This window comes from Rattus rattus, chromosome 1 (genome assembly GCF_011064425.1).
Source record: "Rattus rattus isolate New Zealand chromosome 1, Rrattus_CSIRO_v1, whole genome shotgun sequence".
Lineage (NCBI taxonomy): Eukaryota > Metazoa > Chordata > Mammalia > Rodentia > Muridae > Rattus > Rattus rattus.
In genome coordinates, this window is record NC_046154.1 from 19,069,896 (window position 1) to 19,097,587 (window position 27,692).

At 46.4% G+C, this 27,692-nt stretch overlaps 1 protein-coding gene across 1 annotated transcript; it reads left to right on the forward strand.

Moving 5' to 3' along the window:
- The first annotated feature begins 1,370 nt into the window (after positions 1-1,370).
- Positions 1,371-27,355, forward strand: Micos10 (mitochondrial contact site and cristae organizing system subunit 10). Its single transcript, XM_032895461.1, has 4 exons — positions 1,371-1,494; positions 25,211-25,258; positions 26,010-26,119; positions 27,129-27,355. The coding sequence occupies exons 1-4, from the start codon at positions 1,431-1,433 to the stop codon at positions 27,135-27,137; spliced, it is 231 nt and encodes a 76-aa protein (XP_032751352.1). The 5' UTR covers positions 1,371-1,430; the 3' UTR covers positions 27,138-27,355.
- Positions 27,356-27,692: the final 337 nt, after the last annotated feature.

Consider the following 27,692-nt stretch of genomic DNA (forward strand, 5'->3'; position numbering starts at 1 on the left):
GCCAGCTGCAGCTAGGTAGTTTCCGAGATTGTGTGACGTTTGGGAATCCGGGGACTTTTCAAAGGGTTTATAAATGCTAGGGCCTCAAGGGGCAGGTTGTTGGTTGGTTGCTGTTAAGTAGTAAGCACAAAGAAGAAACAAGGATAAGAAATTAGATATCGGGGGTTGGGGATTTAGCTCAGTGGTAGAGTGCTTGCCTAGCAAGCCCAAGGCCCTGGGTTCAGTCCCCAGCTCCGAAAAAAAAGAAAAGAAAAGAAAAGAAAAAAAAAAGAAATTAGATATCATGTTGGAGAAGATCAAACTTGCCCCCAGGAACTCAGTACCCCTCATTAGTAGGAAGTAGTCTAATGATAATGTTACCTGCAGTCCAGTCTATCCTTTTCTGTCTCCTATCTCGTGTTAGGAAGTTGAACGGGTGGAAGAAAAGGGGTGGAAAGGGGTGAAAGAAAGAAGCCACAAAGTAGCAAACGCTAGTTATACTTTTGGACTGTTTAAGAGGCTCGGCTAGTAAAAGCACTGCCTCCCAGTCTAGTGATCTGAGTTCAGTCCCTGGCACCACAGGGCAGGGGAGCACCTACTCCCACTAGCTGTCCTCTGACTCCCACATGTGCCATTATAGGGCGTGCTCACGCACACACATGCTGTATAAAATGCGGGGCGGTGGGGGGTTGTTTTTAAATCTATTTGTATGTAAGCGGTTCATGCTCAAATAAATACTCCCACACCATGGCCATGCAGGCAACCTTACTTAAACTCGGTCCAGGCCGTGTGTGGTGGCGCACACACTTAATCCCACAACTTTGAGGCAGAGACAGGTGGATCTCTGAATTCAACGGCAGCCCGGTCCACAGAGCCAGTTCCAGGACACCCAGGGCTACACAGAGAAACTCTGTCTCAGAGAGGTTGGGGTGGGGACACAAAACCAACCAATCAAACAAACAGCCAAACCAAACCCTCAATGGGTCCTTTAAAAATATGTAATATTTATATACTATGTTTTATTGCATACATATTATACACGGATCTTGTGAGGAAGAAGGGGTTCAGTGGGTATAAGATGGGGGATGAGAGAGGGCAACCGTGGAACGGGTGGGGGGGGTAAATGGTGAAAATAATTATATACAAATATGAAAAACCCAGGAAAGGCAAGGCTTCTGGACTCTGGGTGTCCAAACTCTGGAAGCTGTCAGTCTTTGCTACCCTCCCGCGTAGCTCCAAGGTCAGGGTCACCCCCAGCTCCCAGGCAACCTGTCACCTTGACGACGGAATGAAGAAAAACCGGAAGACAGGGAAGACGGCCGTAATCTCGCGATATTCGGCGCGCCGGCCCTAGCCGGAAGCTTATGGTGGCGGCCGGCTCTCGCGAGACTTACCATTAGTCGGAGCGCGGGGGCCGGCCGTGAGGCGCGCTGGAGCTGCCGGAGGGGAACATGTCGGAGTCCGAGCCGGGCAGAAAGTGGGACCGGTGTATGGCCGACGCGTTAGTGAAGCTAGGTGAGCGTATCTTTCTTCGGTAGGCCCTGGCTGGAGCCGAGCGACCCGCGCGCGGACGGAAAGCCGCAGGGGTCAAGCCGCGGCCTGCTGCGGTCCGGCAGGGCGCGCTGAGCTGCGGGGCGCTGACAGGTGACTGTCAAGCCTGGAGGCGAGGACGATAGGACGAAGGGCGCGGGCGGCCTTCGGGGTGGGTGGAGGTGCAGGCCTGGGGGGAGCAGCGGCGCTCTGGAAGTGGGAAAGCGTGCGGGACGCGCCAGGGAGCTCTCACTCCATGCCCCATGTCACCTGGTTTGGGCGAGCAGCCTGCCGGAGCCCACACTGTTCCCCAGCTGGGAGAAAGCGGCCTTCGAAGAAGGTCATAGGGGCGTTTAATAGCCTCCGCCGGGCCGCGGTGGGAATTGCTGGCGTGCTCGGCCTCATTTATCCGAACCCGACTCAGGTCTGCAATTGGAGGCGGTGGTTATACTCGGGATGAATGGCCCCAGACTGTACCATCGTGGCCACCGCAGGCCCCCTTGATAGTCCAGCTTGCCTTTTCGACACGCGTTCTGTGACGACACACTTTATGAGGTCATGGTGTCGGGGAAGGAGGATCGGCGGGTGTCCCATATAATAGTGCCGGTGATGCACTGCTCAGTACAGTAGCTCGTAAGTGTCCTTCCACCTTGTGAGTTGGAGTTCGGTGAAGGAACTTGCCTGAAATCTCGTTGCCGATGTGTGGCATAGTTGAGAATTTCCCCCAGGATTTCTTACTTCGGGTCTCAGGCTCTCTGTTCATCCTCATCCGCTCCATCTTTCTCTTGTTGATTGCCTGCAGGTATTGGTGTGTAGGCCAGAGATCGATGATGAGTGTCTTCATCAATAACTCTTTGCCCTATTTATTTATGTAGACAGTGTAGACCTGGCTGGCCAGGAAAACTGTGTTGATCGAGTTAGCCATGAACTCAGACACCCTCTGCTACTGCCTAGAGCTTGCTGGGATAAGAGGTGTGCACCAGTACAAGGGATTCTCACAGAAACTGAAGCTTATCAATTTGCCCATTGAGCTTTTATCGGCCTTTTCACCCTGCCCAGCATTTTTGCCTAGGTGCTGAGGATTTGAGCTCAAGTCTTCTTGCTTTTAAGGCCAGGGATTTATCCACTGAGCTATCTCCTCAGTTCCCCCAGACTCTTTTTTTCTATACTAACATTTATTGTTGCAAGTTAGATCCCCACCCCCACCCCGTGTTTTTGAAACTGGTACTCACTGGTACTTACTGTATAGCACTGGCTGGCCTTGAACTAACAGATCTGCCTGACTCTGCCTCATGAGTGCTGGGAGTAAAGGTGTGTGCCATCATACTTAGGTTCATGTTTTATACTTCTTGCATGGAAATTATTTAAGAGCGTATAGGATTATATCCTTAGATGAAGATTATCAGGAAAGAATGAAATCATGAGCTCAGAGAAAGTAGATATGTTTTCTGTTTTTTTTGTTTTGTTTTGTTTTGTTTTTGTTTTTTTACTGTGTTCCCTAAGCCCCAGAGGAGTGAGGGTAGACATTCAGGATGAATTAGTACATGAGGAATTGATCAATTACTTTTAAGATTCAGCCAAGACCAGTTCTGCCAGGAGGAGCAAAGCTGGCTAACGACCCTGAGCCTTTTTTCCTGTGTTTAAATTGTCACTAGTGTGAACTTCTAGTGGTTCAGATGGTTAAGTGAGCTGGCTTGCTATTAGAAATGAATTATTCTGGAAGTGGCCAAAAATATTATTACTTGATGTGTATGGGTGTTTGGCCTGCATGTATGGCTGCACATCACGGACATGTCTGCTGCAGGAAGAGATCAGAAGAGGCTGTAGGATTGGCTAGAGCTGGAGTTAGAGACAGTGGTGGAGTTGAGAATCGAACCTGGGTCCTCTGCAAGAGCAACTGGTGCCCTTCAGCACTTAGCTCTCTCTCTAGCCCAAAGTATTAGTTTTAATGGTTTGCAATTTGAAAGAGGATTTAACATTTATATGCCAACATAGTTCCTAACCAGTGTGGTAATGGCATTCAGAGTGCTCTTTGGAGTCTGCAGAGGTGTGGTTTAGGCCCCCACTTTCTTCCCTATCTGCACTATATAGTTCTTCTGCTTTGGTTAAGGTCTCTTCCTCCACCTGAAATGGAGATTAACTTAAAAAGATAAGAAAACTAGAGAGGCCAGGCATGGCGACACGCTCTTGATCCCAGCACAAAAGCTGAGGCAGGTGGATCTCTTCAAGTTTGAAGCCAGCCTGGGCTACATAGATAGATAGACCCTGCTCAAAAACAAACAGTGGCCTCTATGGGCTGGCTTGCTATTAGAAATAGATTATTCTGGAAGTGGCCAAAAATATTACTTACTGTTATGGGTGATTTCAGTAGGAAGGTATGTAAAATCCTTAGCACAGGGGCTTCCAGTACATACTCAGGAGATGGTGGGATATAATAGCAATGTCAGTGGGCACCTGGGGTAGTGGCAGTAAGTGAGGCTAGACAGGGTGAGAGAGCAGGTCAGAGGGCACTGAATGGAGGGCTGCAGAGTCCTTTAGTGAAAGACCTTTTACAATGGCTGGGATTTGGATAGTATTTTAAATTTAAAAAGAAAAATTGAAAGTGTTCTCAAACTTGAAGTATGGGAGGGGTTGGCCTTGAGTTCCTGATCTGTCTTATCCTCCTCCTAAACCCTCCTCAGCCTCCTCAGCACTACCAGGTCCTCTAGACGTCAGTAAAACATGAGTGAGTATTTGTAAGGTGCATGAGCTGTTTCTTAGGTTAACCAGTTTTCTGGGTAGTGCTACTTCTGTGTACTTAGGATGATTGTCTCTCTCCTCTGTCTTCATTTCTTAGAAGAATAGCACAGGGCTGGAATTTTCCTTCATAGTAATTTTTTTTTTCTTTTTTTCAGAGCTGGGGACCGAACTCAGGGCCTTGCGCATGCTGGGCAAGCGCTCTACCGCTGAGCTAAATCCCCAACTCCACCTTAGTTTTTCCTTTGTCCCTCCATTTGTATTCCTGGGCACCAAACTCAGGCCCTAGAGCATGCTCTCCATGGCAGAGTACAACCCTCCCTCACACTTTTACCCTTCTCCTTGGTCATGTTCATCCATAAATCTGACAGTCTGCGCTACAGTCCTGTTGATACTTAGGATGTTGGTCAGTACCTGTCTGCTGAGGCTGCGGACGTTTTCCCTAGGAGTGGGGGTTGCTGCCTGACGTCTGCAGTTTGCTTCTGAACTTGATTATCCATCCTCTCTTCAGGAACAGATGCTGTCCTGTTCACTCACTTTGAGGGAGGGACGTGGCAGTTGTCGCATGTATTGATGAGAATTTCAGAACCTATATTCTCTGCCCATATCTGAGTATATTTATTAACTGAGTCAAGTAGCATTTAAAGTAAAAGGTCAAGTATATTTTGTGCCAGTTTTTGCTAGTTTACATATATGGTAAAGTATCTTTGAACTCTTAAGGGTTTTTTTGTTTGTTTTAGTCTTTTGTTTTGTTTTAAGAAAGGGATTCCCAGTGTCCTGATTGTCCTGGAACTGGCTCTGTAGACCAGGCTAACCTCATCTGCCTGCCTCTGTCATGTACCACTACCACTTCACTGTGGGACTTATTTTTTTTTTAAACCAACTTTTATTTTTTTGTTGGACATGAATTATGGTTAAGAGATCTTAGCATTAAAGTAGTATTAAAGCCTAAAAGGCAAAGGAGGATTGCCATAAGTTCAAGTCCAGTCTGGTCTACAGAGTGATTTCCATGCTCCCCAAGGCTACACGGCAAGACCTTATCTCAAACAAACAAAACATAGAAAGTGGTGTGAGTAATGCTTGGGAGTGGTCGGATGATGTTGCTTTAAGAGTAGTGCCAGAGCCTTACTGCAGGAAATTAAAAAGGAGTGAAGAATATTACAGTTTATGAATGGCATGTTCCATTAGTTTTATGTGAATGCGTCATTAATGGTTTTTGCTAATTTTATGGATTTATTTTTAAGTTTTATCAGATTTATGGGTTGCTCTGGTTTTCTTTCTCTACTCAGTTTTAGAGCTATGCAGCTCGGTTTCCTTTTTTGTGCTGCATTCTTTATCCTGTGCGCAGCCATGAGTGTGACAGAGCATGAAAAGACACAGGTGCTTAGATTTTAGTTTCTGAACAGGGTTTCTCTGTGCAGCCCTGGCTGTCCTGGAACTCACTGTGTAGACTTGACTGGTAGGCTGGCCTCATCACAGACATTGCCTGGTCTGCTTCCATGGTTCTGGGATCAAAGGCGTGTACCAACCACTGCTGACCACTTAGCTCTATTAGGGGCATGGAAGGTAGAGCGCCCAGGATTGGAGGAGCCTGGTCGTCCTGCCCTCTGCAGAGCTGCTGCTCTCACCCGGGTTTTAACCACTCTGGGCTGCATGGGAGATCATTCATTTTCTTTGTGTGTGTGAGTGTTGGTGCGTGTTTAAGTGTATGTGGGGGCAGAGACGGAAGGATGGACACACCTTCAAGGTAGACTACAGAATGAGACTGTCTCAAAAATAAAAGAGTGGGGCTGGAGAGATGGCTCAGTGGTTAAGGGCAGTGACTGCTCTTCCAGAGGTCCTGAGTTCAAATCCTAGCAACCACATGGTGGCTCACAACCATCTGTAGTGGGATCCGATGCCCTCTTCTGGGGTGTCTGAGTACAGTGTACTCATATACATGAAATAAATAAATTAAAAAAAAATAAAAGAGTGTACTTTCCCAATATGTTAACACTAGTCATTATGCTAAGCCCGAGAGGGGGTGCACATGTAATGAGGGTCTGGGAAAAAGGGGCAGCACTCAAGCTCTAGCTTGAGAATATATAGACTTTAAGAAGGTACATTTGGAGAAGACTGTGTTCCAGTTCCCAGAAACTGCCTGCCCTGTGTCCCAGAGACAGGAGAGAAAATCTAAGCTGGTCGGTGGTGGAGAGCACTGGGAGGCTGAGGCAGGACAGTCTTGGAGCTTGAGGCTAGCCTGGTGTACATAGTTCCAGGACAGCCAAACACTACACAGACAAACCCTGTCCTGGTGAGATGGGGTGGAGTAAGGAAAGGACCTCTGGGTTATCCCAGGGGTGGGTGGCAGCAGTGGCAGCTGGAGGTGCGCTCAGCACACATCAGTCCTCAGCTGCGGTAGGCTGGACGGACATTGCTCACATTTCTACCATGAGGATATGGGTGCCCATGCGCCTGAGAGCTCTGGCCACAGTGTGTTCAACCCTTTTGTCTCCTTTCTAAGCCTATATTGTAGTTACCATTTCTTAATGCAGGGAGCATGGGGAGCCTGTAAAAGAGCTCAGGTGGGGAGGGGTCAAAATTGAGGCAAAAAAAAGTAGAAGGGAGGAGGTCATTGATGGGTGTCTTTAACCTACTAAGAAGTTTGGATCTCATTGTAAAGACCTCCCCCTCCTAACCTCCCACCCCGAGGATCTTGCTGTGTAGCCTGCTCACACTGCTGTTCTGGCCCTACTAAGTTTCTTTTGTGTTGTTGTTGTTGTTTTTTAAGCTTTCTTTCTTTTTCTTTTCTTTTCTTTTTTTTTTTTTTTTCCTTTGAGACAGCATTTCCTCTGTGTAACAGCCTGGCCCTGAACTCACAGAGATCTACCTGTCTCTGCCTCCAGAGTGCTGGAATTAAAGGGCTGTACCACCATGCTCAGCTTAAAAGATTTATTTCTTTAAATTATTTTTGAGCCTGTGCAGTGGCACATGTCATGAAGGCACTGTGTCTGTGCACGGGTGTGTATACATAAGGGCAGGTTTCCCAGAGTCCAGAGGCAGACGTCTCATTGGCTGGAGCTGCAGGCAGTTGTGGGTCCACTATAAAAACAGAGCTGTTCTGAACCATCTGTCCGGCGTGAGAGAGTGTGTGTACATGCGTGCATTTTCTCATGTCTGTAGGTGATGTTTCTCGTGTCTGTGGTTTCATGTGAACTTGAAATGTAGAAATAGATTCTGCTGTCACTCTAAAATGAACTTCCAGAAAGCAGTTTACCTGTCAATCTTTAAAGAACTGCTTTATTGCTGGGCATAGGTGGCACATGCTTTTAATCTCAGCACTAGGGAGGCAGAGGCAGTTGGATCTCTGAGTTCGAGGCCTGTCTGTCTACAGAGTGAGTCCAGTACAGCCGAAAAACAAAAACAAAACCCAAGACACACCAGCCTGCTTTGTTGAGGTGTACCTCAAACACTATTAATTCTGTTTAAAGTATTCACAAAACTGTACAGACTGCCTCAGTCTCGTCTCAGGACACAACTGTTCCCATCTGGAGCCCCCAGCCCAGCCCCAGACATTTTGCATAATGAAAATATACCCTTTATGGCACAGGGTGTGGCTTGTGCCCGTTATCTCAACACCAAAGGGCATAAGTTAGAGGATTGCTTGGAGTTCGAGGCCAGCCGGAGCCACAGTGTAAGACTAAAACAAAACATGAGGTCCTTGATGTCTGCATTATTTCGTTAATTCAATGTTTTCTTGCCCTTTTAATGATTACTTTTCAGTGTGTGGGGGATGTGGGGGGATAAATATGCAGTGCCCACAGAGGCTGGAGATCCCTGGAGCTGGAGTTAGGTGACGGTGAGCAGCCTGAGGTGGGTGCTGATTGGTTCCAGACGGGAGCAGCACCCACTTTAATCACTGAGCCAATTCTCCAAGCCAGCTTAATGTATTCACAGGTCATCCATGTTGTCCTATGTGCCAGTATGTCATTATTTTTGATACTAAATGATAGGTAGTGGGATGGCTCATCCATTCACTTAAGTTACAGTGTGTCAAGAGAGAACGCTGGCAACTTAGTGTGCACGTAGAGGGCAGAGGATGGTTTTTGGGAGTTGGTCCTCCTTCCACTGTGCTCTGAGGTAGGGTCTCTCTTGATTTTGTCACTTCCCTGTGGAAGCCAGACTTCTGGCCTGCCAGCTTCTGAGTGATTTTTACTGTCTCTGTATCCTCTCTTGCCAAAGGACTGCTAGTTTGATACCATGTACAGTTTTTTACCTGGGTGTCAGGAAGTGGAACTTGGGTCACCAGACTTGAGCAGCAAGTGCTTTTTACTCACAGAGCTGTCCTCCAGAATCCTGCTAATACTTTTGATTGTTCTGAATAATGTTGCTATAATTGACAAGGTGAGGTGGAAGTTTCTGGATATGTCAGGTAATGCAGTTGCATGTGTTGTTTTGCTGATGAAGACTTCATGTCATATTTTGCGAAGGTAAGACCCATGGAAGGAACTTGCTATTTGGAGAAAGTATAAGTCGGACTCAGAGACAGTGACAGCACTCTTGCACAGCTAGTCGTGCGGTACTTTGTTGGTCTGGAGTCTTTGCTGATCCTCACTTGGTTGAGAGAAACAGCAGAGAACTTCTGCTACTGTCCCAGTTGGCTCCCTCTGACTCCTGCCAATTTGGTGAGCGCCTGGCTGTTTCTGCTGGATCATCCAACTGCTGCTGATTTGTGTTTGGTATCCTGACAGTACTAAACTGGTATGCTGGTATCCTGACAGAGATTGAAATCACCCCAAAGTATAATTCTAAACAGGCCTGCACCCCCTTGTCCTGTTTACCATCTTTTCTCCCCTACCTTTGGGCGGTGGGCTACAGGGGAGTCACAGTGTTTAAGAACTCATATTTGGAGGAGTAGGTTCCTGTTTTAAAAAGTAAGCCCTCGGGGTTGGGGATTTAGCTCAGTGGTAGAGCGCTTGCCTAGCAAAACACAAGGCCCTGGGTTCGGTCCCCAGCTCCAAAAAAAAAAAAAAAAAAAAAAAAAAAAGCCTACAAGGTTTATTCAGACAAAGGTTTTTATTATTTCTCTTGGGTATGTGCCTAGGATGGAACTGTTGGATTGTGTGACAGCTGAGCTTAGCGTTGAAGAAACTCATTAACTGTTGTTCCTTAAGAGGAACATAGTAGAAATTCAGATATCAGAAAAATCACTCATGTACATGAGAGTAAATTGTTAGGAAGTGGGGGGCAAACGATAGTGGTGAGTGGGTTAGTGTGCTATGGTAAAATCCCACTGAGCTGAGAGGATGAGGTGAAGAGCAGAATTGAGCAGGAGCCCAAGGGTGGCAGGCTGACCCTAGACAGTGGTACACTGGCCTTGTGTGGCTGTTGATGACTGTGGCTTTGTGGCATGGCTGGAGTGGGTTCCTGGTTATCTGCAGCTCAGTCAGTAGAGGGGGAAGTTGCCCAGTATCTTGTTCATGAAAACAGGGCTAAACCTTGTCCTTTGTTGCTAGGACAGCAGGACACTATGTGACTAAGTCTGCTTCCCACTTAGCCAGCAGAACTAATGATCAAGTCTGATTAGATTAATTGTTTAAAGCTGTTTACTAAACATTTCTGAGAGACCTTTGAATGAAATCATGGAAAAGGAGAGCGGGTTAGTGTTTTTTCTTAAAGTACCAGTTCATCTGATGAGACTGGGTTACGACAAGCATTGGTGGCTCACCAGGGAGTGCCTTTTGGTACTCCATGTTTGCAAACTGAGCCTGGCTCTTCATGGACCACTACCAGTCAGGGTCGGCTAAACTAGATACTTGAAGGACTTTTGGTTCTGTATAGTTGAGGTCTCAAGTTAGTCCACGTTAATTGTTGAATTGGTAGTCATGTTTTGTTTGTGTTTTTTTCAAAACAATGTGAGCAAACTTTTTCCCCTATTTGGAGCAGTGGTGTAAATAACAGACATTGTGATCTTGCTGGAGAAGAATGTCCTGCAGGCATTACAGAATAATGTAATTAGGCAATATATGGGACTTGGAAACATTTAAATTTTGTTCTGCTGTGGTTTTATACTTTCCTGAAATGTGGTCTGCAACAGTTTATTAGTAAATATATTGAATTGCTTTCTTTGGCAAGTGCATTTTAGGATTGAGTCCAAGTAAAAATTTAAATATTTACTTATAGAAGTTGCTTGGTGTGGTAATATTTTTACTGTGGCTATTGACCCCCTAGTGACATGTTAGGGCATCGCTCCATTGGAGCCTGAGTCCCAGGGAGGGAAGAGACAGCAGCTAACATTAACAACTGGTCAGTGTTGCCATGCTCGGTATGCAGACACTTTACCTGGCTTCTTAGTTTGATTCGTTTTTTCTTAGTGAGAAATTCATTAGAGAAATTGATACTTTGTTCTTAAAGAGGTGGTCCTAGCCTGTGTGTCATTCTGGCCTCCTGCTCACAGACATTTTCCTGCCTCATTTCTTGTTGTTTGTTTTTCTAGCAAGAGAAATACTGTTTAAAGCTTGCATAGAAGCGAAGAGGCTGACTTGGTTGGTTTGGTTTTGGTGCTGTGATCTAACTTTAGGTGATGGTGTATGTGGCTTCTGCTGTACTACTGATCGTAAACCCCACAAGGGGCCGGAGAGATGGCTCAGTGGTTACTCCCACAGACGATCTGGATTTGATTCCCAGTTCCCACATCGTGGGTTCACAGCCATCTATAACTGTAGTTACAGGGGACCCAGTGCCTTCCTCTGACCTCACTGGGCGCCAGGGATGCATGTGGTGAACATACGTGCATGTAGGCAAAACACTCATTAAAATAAATAAATAAAATGAAGAAAAAAATCTGTGCAAGTTATAAGCAGTATAAATTCACAGAGGGGATTGCTTTGTTTTTAGACAGTTTTACTGTAGTCCAGGCTGGCCTTGAACTTGGAATGATCTTCCTAGCACTGACCCCCCAAATACTGGGATTCCAGATGTTAGCAAAAAAACTTTTTTTTTTTTAAAAACAAGAACAGAACTGGGGACTTACATTACCCTAGTACAAAGCAGGGCAGTATTGGAGGAAAGATATACACATAGAATAGTACGGAGTCCAAAATAGGCCCAAGAATGTGTGGCCAGTTCATTTATGACACACAGTTTAATGGGGAGAAGGAAATCTTTTTCAACAAACTACAGGAACAGCTGTGTCCACACAGAGACAGAATGGACCAGATCTGAGTGTAAAAGCTGCAGCCGCAAAACCTTCAGAAGGAAACAGACCAGAAAATGTGACTGGGACTGGAGACGGGCCCTAGGACACAAACAGCCGTGCTTGCAGAGAAGACACACTGGGATTGCTCAACTGTAAAACTGACTTCTGAAGACACCATAGACACCATTGGGATTTTTTTTGTTGTTGTTTTCATTTCTGTTTTTCAAAATAGGGGTTCACTGTGTAGCCCTGGCTGTCCTGGAACTCGATCTGTAGACCAGGCTGGCCCCGAATTCAGAGACCCACCTGCCTCTCAACTAGTATTAAAGGTGTGCACCACAAACACGCAGCTCTTTTTCTTTTTCAATGTTGGGGAGTCTTAACAGTGCATGTAGCTGACAGAGGACTTGTTTTCAGCATACGGGAGCTCTGAATTGTAAGAACTATGGTAAGGTGTTTGAAAGGGAGTTTTTCTCACGGTAACTACAGGAAAGGACAGCTCTACCAGCTGTCCAGGGAAACTCGTGGTAAGAATATGAGGTACTCTGAAAAGCCATTAAAATTGCGGGGCTTTACAAGTTAGGCGATAGTGTCACTGATACCTGGATCTGGCTATGACGCTGTACACCATGGCTGGAAATGTGAGCAGGTAGGAGTACCTGGCCTGAGCTTCAGGGGTTTCTTCCAAAATAGTGTAGCTAAGAGAAATGAGAACAAGGCCACACAGGAACAACTCAGATGTCTACCTGCTGTTGATAGTGAACCAACAGCCGTGGACTAGCTTTACACCAGCACCTCAGCAATGGGAACGAACCCACTGCTGGTCTGTGGCGTCACAATTCCGGTTGTGTACGAAATCCTAGAAAGTATACGCTAGTGAAAGGAGGTAGGTAAATGATTTCAGGAGGCTAAGGGGAGAGGGAGGAATGGAACATAGAGGGTACAGGTGATGGTGGTATTTGTTGATCTTACTGATGGCTGCACGGGTGTGTACAGATATAGGAACTTTTAAAGCTTTACTGTGTGGTGTGTGTGTGTGTGTGTGTGTCCCCATTTGTCTATGCCATGTCTTGTGTGTGGAGGTCAGAGGTAGGGTGGCATGGTGAATTGTGTAAAATTGTATAGTCCTTCCAGAGCCCTTCCTTTATGGTAGGAGAATGAAACTGGTTCATAGTTGAGTTTGGAGGAAATTGGCCCCCAGTGCAGACTTTAATGTTGGCTGTCTAACCTAAGTCAGAATGCCTAGACTTGTATGTTGGTTTTGCAGTGTGCTGACATAATGGTGGTCACATTTCTTCTCTCCCCTTCCTCTCCGTCTGTCAGAACCTGCACAAATCCGCTGCTCAGGCTTCCTCGTTGATAGGTTTGAACCTGATGCAGGTGACTGAGCTCCATCCTCACTCAATGGAAAGGCTTGTCCTGGAAAATGGCCAGCTTCTTGTCATCATTCAGATGATAGTCTACATATCAGAGTAAATGCCACCAACTTTAGCTTTGTACAAGAAACTGTATTCTAAGTACAATTTCAAATTTTAGGTCTGCTCATAACTCCTATGTCAGATATATTCCCAGTCACTTAGTTTATGAGAACTAAGTTCTTAGATTCTTGGTTGGAGAGGCTTGTTCTGATGCTTGTTGTGCTGCACAGTTAAGGTCGTCAGAGCTCTGCGAGAGGACAAGCTGCTGCTGGTGCTACCTCACCTTACAGTCTGACAGATTTGAACAAGAAAAGGTTGCTGCTCCCAGAAGCCGCGAAATTCAGGCAGATCCGTCCAGCACCTTTGCAAACACTTCTGTGTGTCTTAAGTTCAAAAACATTGATTCATGCCAAAAACCATCTGTCCTGGGGCTGGAGAGAAGGCTCTGTTGTTAAAAAGCATGTACTGCTCTTACAGAAGACCCAAGTTTAGCTAGGCGGTGATGGCCTTTAATCCCAGTACGCCAGGGATACACAGAGAAACCCTGCCTCAAAAAACCAAACCAAACCAACCAACCCAGAGGATTCAAGTTCGCTTCCCAGATGGAGCCCAGGTCAGGCACTTATAACCATGGCTCCAGGGGATCTGCTGCCCTCTTCTAGCTTGCGACCTCATACACTCATACATGTGAGTGTGCGCAAACATCCACACACAAGAATTTTTTTTTAAAAAAATATCAAGGAAACATTTGTTCCTCTCCCACCTCCATTAATCTTTGCTCAGGAGGCTTTCTGCTGCATCTTTCCCTCTGGATCCCTTAGCTAAACATTGGCGGCAGGCACAGCTACTCTGGATGGATCCTCAGATGTTCCTAAGTGCTACCTACCAAAGCCTGCCTTTGCCTTCCTTGTATTGCCTGCCCGTAGCAGCAGGCTCCACCTTTGCTTAGCCTGGAGTACTGGGATGGGAGGGGACAGATAGAATGTACAAACTGCAGTGCTGAGAAGAGAGGCTGAAGACTGCACCTAAGGGCTGCGTGTCGCCCAGGGGAGAGACTTTACCCAGCTGCTCAGGCCCTGAGCTCCAGTGAGTGGTGCCTCAAAACAAACCTGACACTATGGAGGGACTCTGAAGTCTGCTGTAGGCTCCCCTAAGTACTGTCTCCTCCTTTATAACACTTTTGACTCTGCCCTCATTCTGCCAGAGTCAGCTGCATACAGTGCACATCTGATGGACTGGGTCGTTTCCCCCATTGTGAGCCCTTTACTGCTCCTCCATTGCTCAGCTGGTGTTGGTCATGAGGCCTTGACTGTGGGTTAGCATGACACGAAGGCTGGTTTGCTTTCTTTCTTTCCTCAGCTGCATAATGTAGCAGCAGGGAGCTCCTGGCTGCCAGCTCTCACCTCCTTTCTTTCCTTCTGCTATTGTGCCTCACAGTTCTGCTTTCTGGTCATTACCCACCCCAACCCCAAGTGCACTTATGTGAAGATGTCATTTCCCACAGCCTTGAACAGCACACAGTAGGTATTAAGTTTGTATAATTAAGGAAATGCCTGAATTACTGGCCTGAATGCATTTAAAAGGAGTTAATCTCTTATACTGAGTCTAACTTGATTATAATGGTTAAAGACTTGCTAGTTTACCCATGTGTTACTGAGGGCAAGAATTGAACCTTGTTGTGACACGTTTCTCTTCTCTGAAATCAGGCTTCTATAGATAGAAGTTTATTGTAAAGATTAAGTGAGGAAACCCAGGAACATAAGCCCTACCTCGTGAGGGCTTTTCACTCTACCGCTGTGCAGTTCTTGAACACAGTGTAGATTTTGAAAATGTTTAACTTTTATTTTGTGTATATGGGTGTTCTGCCTGGTTATATGTCTGTATACCACATGTATGCAGTGCCTGAAGAGTCCAGAAGAGGGCATTAGTTAGATCCCTCTGGGACTGGAGTAACAGATGATTGTGGGTGCTGGGAATGGAATCCAGGTCTCCTGGAAGAGCAGCCGGTTACTCTCAACCTCTGAGCCATCTCTTCAGCCCAGTGCTTTGAAAACTTGGTCATATTTAAGAAAAGTCTCTCTGTTTCTCTCTCTCTCTCTCTCTCTCTCTCTGTTTCTCTCTCTCTCTCTCACACACACACACTCTCTCACTCACTCACTCACTCACTCACTCACTCACTCACTCACTCACTCAATCTGTTGTTAGGTAGTATAATTCTACCTTTAGAAATGCCTGTGCCCCAGAACTGTTTCTGTAGAATGACTTGGCATCCCCCCCAGAGTGTCGTCTGCCCTCCTGGATGTGTGCAGTCATACAGCCTGGGTCTGAGTTGTCCTTTTCAGGTGTGTGTACTTGAGTGAGTCACTTACCCCGAATTGCTCGTGTCTTCCTATGAGATAGGTTGAGTAAAGCTTGAAGGCAGTGCAGAGCTCACCACTGCTGAGGTTAGAACTGAGGGGCACCCATGAGCATGAGAGAGCATTTGATGTGTTTCTATATAATAATTGTTTGTTATTTACTTCAGTCTCCCTTTAATAACCAAATGAGCACTTCTCGTTTCCCCAGTGTTCCACACGGGAATGGGAATGGTTAACTGATGTCAGTAAATGTCACAGCCGTGTTTCTTGCCTTGCGTCGTCTTAAGTGCTGTGTAGCTTTCAGGTGCTCTTTAGGTGCTGCCTTCAGAGCCCTTCTGAGTGAACGCTCCATAATGACTTCCACACTCGCCCTCCATGCTTCTCTGAAGTCTGCTCTGCCTGCCCTGATCAGAACCCTCATGATTGACATTTACCCGAAAACCCCTGAGATACGCTAGCAACATCCCATAAACAGACACCTCTTTAGTCTTTTTCCTGAGGAGCTCAAGCAAGACTGACTCCTGAGAAGCCGATCCACACGGCCTCAGCCACCATTGTTCGGTCTTTGTTCTGGCACTGGCATCTTTTCTTAGCTATTCCACAGGACTTGGCATTTACCTGGGACACTTGGGACAGCCTGAGTGTGCATCAGGATTAAGTAGCACCATGTAGAACTGACCGACAACTGTATTTTTTCTCTCTCTCATAAGTTGGGCTTAGATCATCTTTCATAAATCAGGATTGTTTCTTGGAAATGTGTTTCTCACTGAAGTCAGTCCCAAGTGTTCTTTTCTATAAAGCACACTCTTGTTTGTTCTGTGGTAACAGATGCTTTTTGACTGTGTAATGTCATTGATAGAAACGTGATTGACAGGAAAACATGCCTGTTATAAATAGGTCAGTTTGCTTTAGTCCAACTTAGTGTGTAAGTAGTTTTATTAAACCAGACAATTCCAGGGACATTTTGATTATATTTTAAAGCAAAATGATCTAGTGCAATAAAGCTGAAGGGATTCTCTGTTAATGACAAGAATTGGGTACGGTGATGTACATTTTATAATCCCAGAAATTGAGGGTTCAAGGCCAGCCTGAGTGACATAACAAGGTTGTATACATGCACTCGTACACACACTCACACACTGCAGATGTGCTCATACAAACAGATGCTAATGCCAGTAAAATATGGACAGTTGCTCTGAGTGGGAAAGCTCCTGTGACAGACGTGATCGTGTGAGTCGGTGAGCTGGGCTGGAAGAAGATTAGCTATTCTGCTTTTGACAGCTTTGAGTTCTACAGTGACAGTGACAGAGCTTAGCACCCTCTCTGAACTCTTCACCAGGCAGCCCTAAGGGCAGCAGAGCTACAGTACAGCAGCCCTCCCTCTGAGGCAGAGTGCTTTCCCTGTCCATGAGCAGGTCGGGCTGGTCCTGGTAAAGTCATTGACCTAAAGTTGGAGATTGTCTGAGGCCTTGGTGCTGCCGTAAGGGGGGTAGCCCTTCAGTGTTTAATTCTTGCCTTTTTTGTCAGACATTGTTGGGCACACAGCAGTTAAGAATGTAAGGCCTGGGGGATTTCTGTACCTTTTCACATTTATAATAAGCAGTTGAATGGTACATGAGTTTTCCTCATAATTCCATATGAGCTGTACAAAATCAAGTGGGGTTGCTTTCTAGTTGTTTTTTTTTTTTTTTTTTTTTTCTTTTCTTTTCTTTCGGAGCTGGGGACCGAACCTAGTTGGTTTTTTTTGTTGTTGTTGTTGTTGGGTTTTTTTTGCAGATTTTTTTAAAGATTTATTATATATAAGTACATTGTCGCTGTCTTCAGACACACCAGTAGAGGGCATCAGATCTCATTACAGATGGTTGTGAGCCACCATGTGGTTGCTGGGATTTGATCGCAAGACCTTTAAAAAGAGCAGTCAGTGCCCTTAACTGCTGAGCCATATCTCCAGCCCCCCTCCCCTTTTAAAAAAGATTTATTTATTTATATGTAAGTACCCTGTCTTCATCCACACCAGAAGAGGACATTGGATCCCCATTACAGATGGTTGTGAGCCACCATGTGGTTGCTGGGAATTGAACTCAGGACCTCTGGAAGAGCAGTCAGTGCTCTTAACCACTGAGCCATCTCTCCAGCCTGCTTTCTAGTTTTAATTTTTAGATACAGATCAAGTTTTAGCCCTGATAACTATGCTGGTTCAGGCTTATGAATAGTAAATCCTTCTTTAAAATATTAAATGTACACTAGAGTGTGAGAGCTTAGTAAATGGTTATTTTAAGACTTTTTCGTGAGACTGAACACTGGTAGCACATACCTGTAATCCACTACTCAGGAGGCAGAGGCATCCTGGTCTCTGAGTTTGAGGCTAACCTGGTCTACAGAGTGAGTACCAGGATAGCCAGGGCTACACAGAGAAACCAGGTCTTAACACCACCCCACTCCCAAAACCAACCAACCAACCAACAAGCTTTTTTGTTGTTGGTAAATAAAAAGAATCTGTGACAGCCCCACCTCCAGCATGTGACCAAGATGATTTTACTGTGTTGTGTGGCCTGGCCTTAAACACCTGGGTCCCTTGTTCTCTCAGCCTCCCAGCAACCTTTAGCCCCCAGTGGTTTTTAATAAACATCAATAAAATATTATTACTTTGGTTCACTATTTTATGTGAATGTATGTTTGTGCACCACATGCATGCTTGGTCCCTGCAGAAATCAGAGGAGGGCATTGGACTCCCTAGAACTAGAGTTATGAATGGTCATGAGCCACCATGTGGGTGCTGGGAATCAAATATGGGTCCTTTGCAAGAACAGCCAGTACTCAACTGCTCAGCCATCTCTCCAGACTCCCCCAACCAGTGTTTTTTCTTTTTCTTTTTAATGTCCTACAGGGAGTTTCTGAATGACTTTGTTCTTTCTCTGGGACGTTTTGTCCTTCATTGGAAGCATGATGCAGTTTCAGCCTCTGCAGTAGGCTCCATGGACTCCTGCTTTGCTCAGCTCATTCTGCCCAGAGTTCAGCAGTCAGCTTATGAAGCCTGCTCGGGGATTCCTACAGGCTGGGTTTTCTGTCACCTACGATGACATGGCTTTGTGCCTAATCTGTAGCCTGGGAGCAGATTCTGTGTCTGAAGGTTTCACCCCGTGTTTACCCTATGTTGGCTTACAGCGTGCAGTCTGGACCTTCAGAGTTTGCTCCAGCATCTTCAGCATGCATTTAGGCACAAGATAAAGCCGTACTGTATGCATTGTTGTTAGAAATTGCATTCTCTGATCTTTGTTTAAATCTGTGTCGAGCTAGAGAGATGGCTCAGTGACTAAGCAGTGGCACTGACTGCTCTTGCAAAGGACCTGGGTTCCATTCCTTAGTACCCACTTACGGTGGTTCAGTCTGTGTAACCTCAAAGAATCTGATGCCCTCTTCTGATCTCCATGGATACCAGGCACACACTTGATGCACATACACAAACAAAGGCAAGACACCCTTACACACAAAATAAACCATAGAATCTGTATATTAACAAAACAGGCAACCAGTGTCAGAGGAGCCAGCAAGTTCGTAGCTGGTAAAGGTACTTGAGCTTCATCCCTAGGCTCTAACGATTACCAGGGAGAGCCAATTCCACATGCACACACACACACACACACACACACACACACACACACACATACACACACACAAATGTAATAATAATTTAAAAACCAGTACCAAGAGGCTGGAGAGATGGCTCAGAGGTTGGGAATGCTGACTGCTCTTCCAGAGGTCCTGAGTTCAAATCCCAGCAACCACATGGTGGCTCACAACCATCTGTAATGGGATCCGATGCCCTCTTCTGGTGTGTCTGAAGACAGCACAGTGTACTCATATAAAATAAATAAATCCTTTTTAAAAAATAAAACAAAATTTTAAAGATACCAAATGACCAGCTAAGGAACTGCTCCACTCCCAAAAAATTGTTTCTTTGCCAATTACTGACACCCTCTGGGGCAGCAAATGAGCACCAGCTTGCATGGTTAGAATAATTGAAATAATGTCTTTGAAAGGATCTGTGCAGTTCTTTTCCTCTCTAAAAGAAATAGCTGCAGAAAGCATGGGCTCTGGGCCTAAGGTCAGTTCCATAAGGCTCATGTGTTGTTTCCCCTTGTCCCTCTGTCCCTGACGACTGGACTTTGCCGTGCGTGCAGAGATGTGTGCTGATAAGCCGCACTCTGTACCTGAGGGTTCTTTGTTATTTCAGACAGCATGTGCTTTTGAGAGCAGTGAGCGGGGAGGCAAAGTTATATAAACTGCATTCGTAGTTAAATATTTGCTTTCAGGGGAGGTGAAAAATGCTTTGTACCTTTCCCCTTGGCTTTTCTTCCAGAAGAGCTTGTCATGCAACAACAAGAAGTGGCCAAAGGCAGGGAAGCTTCTCTGCACGGCTTTGTTTTTACTGTAAGGCAAACCTTTCCTGTCTTATTGTTGTAAAGTTAAACCTGGCCTAGAGGTGCCGGTCTTGAGTGGGAGCAGCTGCAGAGCTGTCCCCAGGCCAGGTGGGACTGTCTTTGAAGCAGCGAGCTGCCTTTCAAAGAGAACCGAGGAGCGAGCGAGCGAGGGCTTGACGCGGAAGAGCTCAGCATTCCACTGTTGGCATCTCTGACTGCATGTGCACTGTTACAGGTGAGGCAGATATGAGCCCTTTTCTTGACAGAGTAGTCTTGTTTGTGTCAACAATGCAGAGATGGAGGGTGGAGTTGCTGTTAGGAATTAAAAGTGTAGCAGCCCTAGTGTAATTAAGACCACAGAGAAGGTTCCTTGAGAACTGGGTTTGGCCGATCAGCCTGGGGCTTTGAGCTCAGTCATACTTTCAGAAAAGTGCAGTTGGCAGGAGCTGGCTAGCTGGGTTCATAAACTGAACTCTTGATGGCTGTCCTTGGTTGGTGTGGGCGTGGCTCATCTTTTGATTGATTGGTGCTGATAGCAATGGGCCGAGCATCACTTACAGTCCGATGCTAGGAAGCGGCTAGCATCAGAGAGCTTGCTTTCTTTGGGAAAAATGTAAGAGCAGGGCCTGCAGTCAACGGGACAAGAAAAATGCCACAATAGTTTCCTCTGGGATTTTGATTCCTTTGCCAAAAACTTGCCTCCAGCTGGAGACATGCAAAAGCTCTCCCTGGTTGTAGTTGACCTGCTTCACTGACTTCCCTCTGTGAGCCAGTCCAAACCCTTTACCTCATGCTCTAGGACCAGTCTGCTGCTTCTTACTCACTCTGCAGCTGCAAGGGATGAGGCAAGTTGCCTTGAAACCAAACCTCCTGCCATTTTGTAAGCCAAGAAAGCTATGGCTTGGTGTAGTGACGGCAGTGGTGTTAGGCCTCTAACATTCCACAGTCCTGCCAGGTAGACTAGTCTGTGTTATGTGTGGTAGGGTTAGTCTGGGAAGGACCCTAAGCAAGTCCTCCTTGTTACTAGCCTGGCTGCCTAGCGCTCTGGGCTGTTGCTTGGAGAGCTTGGCTCCTGTTGAACTGTATCTTCACTCCTAGGAGTAGGAACACCCCAGTTTCCTGTGGAAGGTGTATCGGTGGGCTGAGAATAGAGGAGAATCTGGTTTCTGGATATCCTGGGGACAGTGGCGTAATGAGACTGGCAGGATTGGGCCCACCGGACTACTTTATAAGTCATAGGTTGTTCTGGCAAGTTATTTTCCACATCTGAAAAGCACAGGCATGCTCCATAGAGTTCTAGTTTTTGAGGCAGGGTCTCATGTAGCTTAGGCTTGTGTTGAGCTTGCTGTGTAAGTAAGGATGGCCTTGAACTCCTTCTGATCCTGTTCCCTCCCTTTCCCCTTGCACTGGGACTATTGGATCGTACTAGCATACCCGAAAAGGTTTGATATGAAACAAATGGTCTTGGGCTGGAGAAGTGGCTCAGTAGTTAAGAGCACTGGCTCTCTATTCTTCCTGCAGGGTTGGGGTGGAGGCAGGGTTGATTGTTCAGGTTCAGTTCCCACCCACACGGCATCTTACAGCCGTCTGTAACTTCACTTCCGGAGGATCCAGCAGCCTCTTCCGGCCTCCATGGTCACTAGGCAGCCACATGGTATATAGACATACCTGCAGGCAGAATAGTCCTACCATAAAGTAAAATGAAGACTTCTCTTGGAAAGGAGGGCCTGGGTAGCGGTCAAAGGTAATTCACTTTCCTTTTCATTTTGCCATCCTCAGTTGACTACTTACCAGACCAACTTTGGCAAACTATTTTCCCAAGACTTTTTAAAGTGAAAATTGGGATGGCATTACTGATTTTTAGATACTGAATTTTAAGTTTGGTACCAAACTAGTTCATAGCACAGGCTCTGTTGGACAGGGCCATGGTTGATTTTAGTTAAAATTCACATGTATAGGCTGACCATGAGTTCAGTGCGTGTCAGCTGTGCAGCTGTACTCACAGACTTGACCTTCTCCTTGGGCGCTCTCATTGTTTATCCTGCTTTGTACTGAGCGCTAGACAGAGTACTCAACAGGGTAGGTCTGCACACACAGATAGGCAAGTCATGGTGCTTGCTTTGGTGCTGCAAACCTGCAACACATTACTTACATACTGAATGTTCTGGTGGCTCTGACACAGTGGCAAGAGTCTGTGTCCATAGCCACTGGAGCTTAACAGCATTGTGAAAACACAGGTAACAAGCATAGCATGTGAGCTCATCTGACACCTGCACTGTCACTGCAGACGGACATCATGGGCATGGCGTACTCAGACCGCACTTGGGATTTGCTGTTGTTGGGTTAGTTTTTCAAGACAGGGTCTCTCTGTGTAACCCTGGCTGTTCTCAAACCTGGCCCTGAACTCAGATCCGCCTTTCAAGTGCTGGGGTTAAAGCGTGCGCCATTACCGACTGGTTATGCACTTTAAATGTTTTTCATCAACAATAAATTAACCTTAGCTCGTCTTATCTTGGTGTTTTTTTTGTGTTTGTTTTTTGGAAGAAAACAGGCTTATTGAGTATATACTGTAGAGGTCAGTGTGGCTGGAAATAATATGAATACAGCGTACAAACTCACCATGCAGCCCTGGCTGGCTGGAACTCAGTATTTAGACCTGACTGGGCTGAGCTCACAGAGCTCCTGCCTCTGTTGGAATTACAGGCATGGCCACCATTCCTGGCAAGCTTTTTATTCTTTTGTAGCTGCATTTAGATTGATATATAAACACATTTTATGGTATTTCTTTTATATTCATAGTCTATTTTTAATTTTTTACATTAAATTCCTTTTTTTTTTTGCTAAAATTTTACCCTACCCGTACTCCCACATGCACACATGCAGTGTCCTAGGCCTGCATTTAATCCTCTGGTCAGAATCATTCATAACACCTTCTTCCAGCTCCACATCACATCCCGCTGGATGGTCAGTGCAGTAAAGCACACAGAGCTGTCCCCTCCTGCGATGACAGTGATGGCACTGTGGCTTGAGGCATCCTCTTCTGAACCAGCCAGGGTGCTTTGTTTTGTTTCGCTCCCTGCTTTCCTCCCCAGGTTTGTTTGTGGCAGAGGATGCACCATGAACATTCCTCTCTGGTAACAAAACCTCTTGGTGTGGGGTCCTGCTTAGCTCTGCACAGAGCTTGTTCAGTCTTCAAAAGCATCTGCTAGGCCCTTCATTAGGAATTCTCTGGGCTTTTCCTTATGCACTTGCCTTTCTCTGTTCTCTTCTTCCACTGATGGTTCCCGTTTCAACCCCAGGAAATCTGTGGTCCCACCACACATGTAGTCTGTCATTGACCACATGTTATGTACCTGTCTGTCTATGAAAGAAACACATCATGGTCCTGTATGTGATAGAATGATGGAAAACCTGCTGAACAGGGTGGTGCATGTCTTTAATTCCGGCAGAGGAAGCAGAGGCCGGCCTTGTCTACATAGTGATTCCAGGCTAGGCAGGACTATATAGTGAGACCCTGTTTCTGCTTCTCTCCCACAAAAAAAACACTAAATAATTTCCCCGAGGACCAGGGAGATGACTCAGTTGATAAAGTACCTGCCATGAGAACTGGACCTCAAGTTTAAGAACCCACATTAAAAAGAAAGAAAAGCCCAGCTTTGGAGGCGTGTTGTATCCCAGCAGGGAGAGATTGACGTTGGGTGAATCCCTTGGGCTCTCTGGGGTCTGAGCTCTAGGCTAGTAAGAGGCCGTCTCTGAAAATACAAAAAGTTGATGGTTCTTAAGAACAACACCTGAGATAGTTCTCTGGTCTGCACACATGAATGCAAACACACACACACACACACACACACACACACACACACACACACACACACATGCCACACACACACAGAGTTTATTATTAAACTAAGTTAATAATAAACAGGAACCATTTTGTATAAGTAGCTATATACTTTATTAACTCTAACGCCATCTAGACTGCATGAGTGACAAGAGAGTTACAGGGTCAAAGCCACACACCATGCTTGCCCACACTGAGGGTTCTGTCTACAGAACAGAAAAGTTAGCTTGCTTGAGGAATATTCTGAGGTGTTGTATTGCACTACCTAGAGAATTCTCTCCCTTCCCCTCCCTTTTGATGTTTCTGTGTATGTATGTGATATTCTGGAAACTGAGCATAGGGCCTGTGAGGTAGGTACTGTACCAGCAAGCCATATCCCTAGCCCAGTAAGAAGAAACTTAGAATCCCAGCCACACAAAGCTGGGTGTGTGAGCACCTATGATCCTAGCACTTGAGACACTGAGGCCATGCTGGACTCCAAAGTACCATGCCAGCCAGGGCTGTTCTGCAGGGCGCTGGCTGCTTCACAGAGCAAAACAGCAACAAAACTTAGATTTCGGCAGCACAAGCTTGTAGCAGATAAGAACCGGTACTTTATGTGGCTTACTCATACTCATAGAAAGGTTGGACCAAGGCTCTGCTGGGTCATGGAGCAGACATACAGAGCATCAGAGTATCTGGGCCTGTAAGATAGTGCGGCTGTAATCCCAGCAGGACTAGGTAGGAGGATTGAGAATTAGAGGACATCCTGGGCTACAGAGTCAGACTCTGTCTCAAAACCAAAACAGCATCGGATGAGCTGAGCATGTTGGTCTGCAGGTCTGAAAAGGAAGACAGCCAGAGCTTGGCTGTAGTGGAGAAGTAAATTCATTTAAGTTTATGTACAAGTGAGGATCATGTCAGTAGATAACCTGGGGCAGTTCCTTATAAAATGGGGCTGTGGACATTTTCCATTCACTTTATGGGAAGACACAACTAGTGCCTGCATTGATCACACAACACTGTTATTAAGGTGGGCTTCAGTTCATGCACACATGCGCTGTGTCCTTTTCTCTCTTAAAAGAAAACAACTAAATAACAGTGTAAGTTATGTGGCTAAGCAGAGATTCTAATGTTGGCCCAAACTAGGGTTTTATAAATTCTGACTCAATTTATCCTAAAAGTCAGAACTTTTTCCAAGCTGAGGTTCAGAGTGAGGCATTACCATGGCTGGGGCTGTAGCTCCATGCTAGAGCCTTTGCCTGCCACGTGTGAGGGCTGGGGTAGGATCCTCAGCTCTGGGAAAGGGCAGCGCTTCTCCCTCTCTGTCACTGACTTGTGTGACAGGACAACCTCTGGCCTGTTGGAATTGTTCTCTAGATCATTTCTTCCACCTCAAAAAATGGTGCGTATCACCTTGAGAACCAGCGTGACAAGGTGGGCTACTCAGTGAGTCCCTGAAGTAGGAGGCTGCTGGTCGGAGGTGCAGAAAGTCTAGAGCAATAGAGCGATACCTTAGGCTCTCCATCCGCACTCCCACCCCGTAACACTCCCAAGACAAATGATAGGGAATCGAGTTTCTCATTTCCTTTGTGAGCAGCAAGACAGAAGGCTTCTGCTGTATCCCTGACAGTAAGAAAGGTTAGCAACCCAGACCACAAACTCCCAAGTTATCTGCCTGGTCTGTATTGTTCATTTGGAAGAGATCGCAGTTCAGCGTTTGTTTGGGGCTCGCTGGAGCTGTACTCTAACACAGTTTTCCATTTTTGCAGGTACTGGTTTTGGATTAGGAATGGTTTTCTCCCTCACCTTCTTTAAGAGTAAGTGATTTTGACTGGTTCCTCACTATACTGTCTGTGTGCAAACCCTGCCAACCTGTCCGCTGTAGAATGAGCTAGAGGGAGCATGTGGATGAAGTGTGCATGAGTTGGACATCTCCAGTGTTCCCTGGAGGCAATGAGTCAGGGTTGTCTGGTGTCTTAAACATGACATCCTTTCAAAAGCCTCCATTTCATGCTGGCCAGGCTGCATGGCCACATATTTCTAAAGTGACCTGGAGATGTGGCTTGCTGGTAGTAACAGCAAGTGGGCCAGAAATGTCCCTGCTTCTTCCCGAGAGTCTAAGCAATGAGCAAGCAGGTTCCCTTCTTGGGAAAACTTGAAGTTTGAGTATTGACTAGAAGCCAAACAGGTCACCTTGACCTCTTTCCATGAAGAACTGACAAGGACTAGAACTAGAGAATTGTGGATGTGAGTGAGCTCCATGGTTTACCAAAGTTTGTGAATGTTGGTGAAATTAATAATTAAACAATTCAAGCACCTGACCAGTAGATACCCCTTCTGACAAGGCTAAGAAACTATAGTTGAGGTGCACAAATGACAGGCTGGGCTGTTTGCATCAAATGTAGCAGCCTGGGCACCTAATAAATGTGCTTCATTATCGTGTTGCATGCTGGGCTGTCGCGTGTTAGCAGTATAATGTCCGCTGAGGATTTGTGAGCACTCATGGGGCGGAGGCTTTGTCTGCTCTTACCAATTCCCTGTTGGGATTTCTCTTCTTCTGCTCAATAGGAAGAAAGTGGCCATTAGCCTTTGGTTCTGGCGTGGGACTGGGGATGGCCTACTCCAACTGTCAGCATGACTTTCAGGCTCCATATCTTCTACATGGAAAATATGTCAAAGTAAGTACAGAATTGATGGCTTTCCCTTGACCGAATTCTCTAAAATTTTTACTAATTTTATTGTTTTATGTTTGTGCTTATTTTACGAGTTTTGCATGTATGTGCATGTATGTGCATGCTGGTACCCATAGAGGCCAGAAGAAGTGTACGAGGTCCCCTGGGACGGAGATATAGCTGCTTGTGAGCCACCGTGTGGGCATTGCACCAGAGTCCTCTGTAAGAACATTCAGTGCTTCTGCCTGATGTCAGTGCAAGAAGCCAACCGCTGCGACCTGGTGGCAGGCTGCTCCACTGCTGTGTCTTCCTGGCAGCAGAGCTTGGCTGAGGGTGGGCAGCAAGGAGCAGGCGGAGCCTTGGGACTTTGCATTGTTGTGTTTCCAGTGTTCCAAGCTGAGTTGTGCTGGAGGACGGATCAGAGGTGATTCTGCTATGAGATGGTTAGTGGCTGGGAGGTACTGTGGAAAGTCTTACATTTCCTACAGCCATGCACATGCTGCTCTAAAATGGCCTTGTAACTTCATTTGGACTTGAGTCTGTGCCTGGATGTTGTCATCCGTCTCTGCCTAGGAACCAAATCCCACTGGAGGCTTATGTGGGATGGCTGTATTGTGATAACTGCTGGGCAAACGCTGGCCAGGTCCTGTGTGCCTCCCTGGGGACTATCTTCATCATCTTTCTTCCTCCCTTCCCAGTGGATTGTGGGAGAGGTGCTGTATCCTCACACAGTGGAGGGGAAGAGTCTTACAGGGGTGAGGGGCTGCCAGTGACCAGAGTTAGCAGCTGCTGCGTCAGCTGGGTGCTCACCTGCACCCTCCTGGGTCAGAACTGACTGTCCATGGCTGCCCCTTCTGGTCTTCTCCCTCTCGGACTGGGAGCCTCTGCTTGTGAAAAGATGGGAGCAGGAAGTGTGCAGTGTTTGGAGCCATGGGTCCTGGGATTTGCCTGAGGCTGCAGCCCGTGGTATGAGAACGTCGCCTGCCTGTTGTAACCGAATGTCCTTGCTTCATAGGAGCAGTGACTTATGCTGAGAACATCCCAGCGGGAGGAAAGAGAAGCCTCGTTTATTCCTCAGGAATACTGAAGTGCCCTGGAGTGCGCTGACGTCCTGTGACAGTGCCATCAGCAACACTTTCAACTCCAGCCACTGTTTATGTGTTTGAAACCAAGTCTGTTGCTTTTGTATCATCTCTTTGGAAATTGTAAGGAGGTCTTAAATAAATGAAAAACAGGAAGCCCAATGCAAGGCCTTTATTCCTTTATGTTGCAGAAGGCTTCTCTTTGAACGGCCTAGCTGTGGCCTCTGTGACCTCCTGAGGATACAGGCACGTCCTCCCCACTCCCCTAATGCACAGTTGTCCTTCCCACCCCCACTCCAAGACTGGTGGCACTGCTCCCTGTGTGATGTGACCAGGGTGAAGTGTCCAGGGGCACCTTCCTGATGGTGTGCTTGGCCTGTGCCCTGGCTCACCAGTGCACCCACCTGCCACGCCTGCTGTGCCGAGGTCTGCTCCACTGACGTCAGTCCCTGTGCTGCGTGGAGCACTGACTGACAGTGTGGAGCTGGTGGCCACAG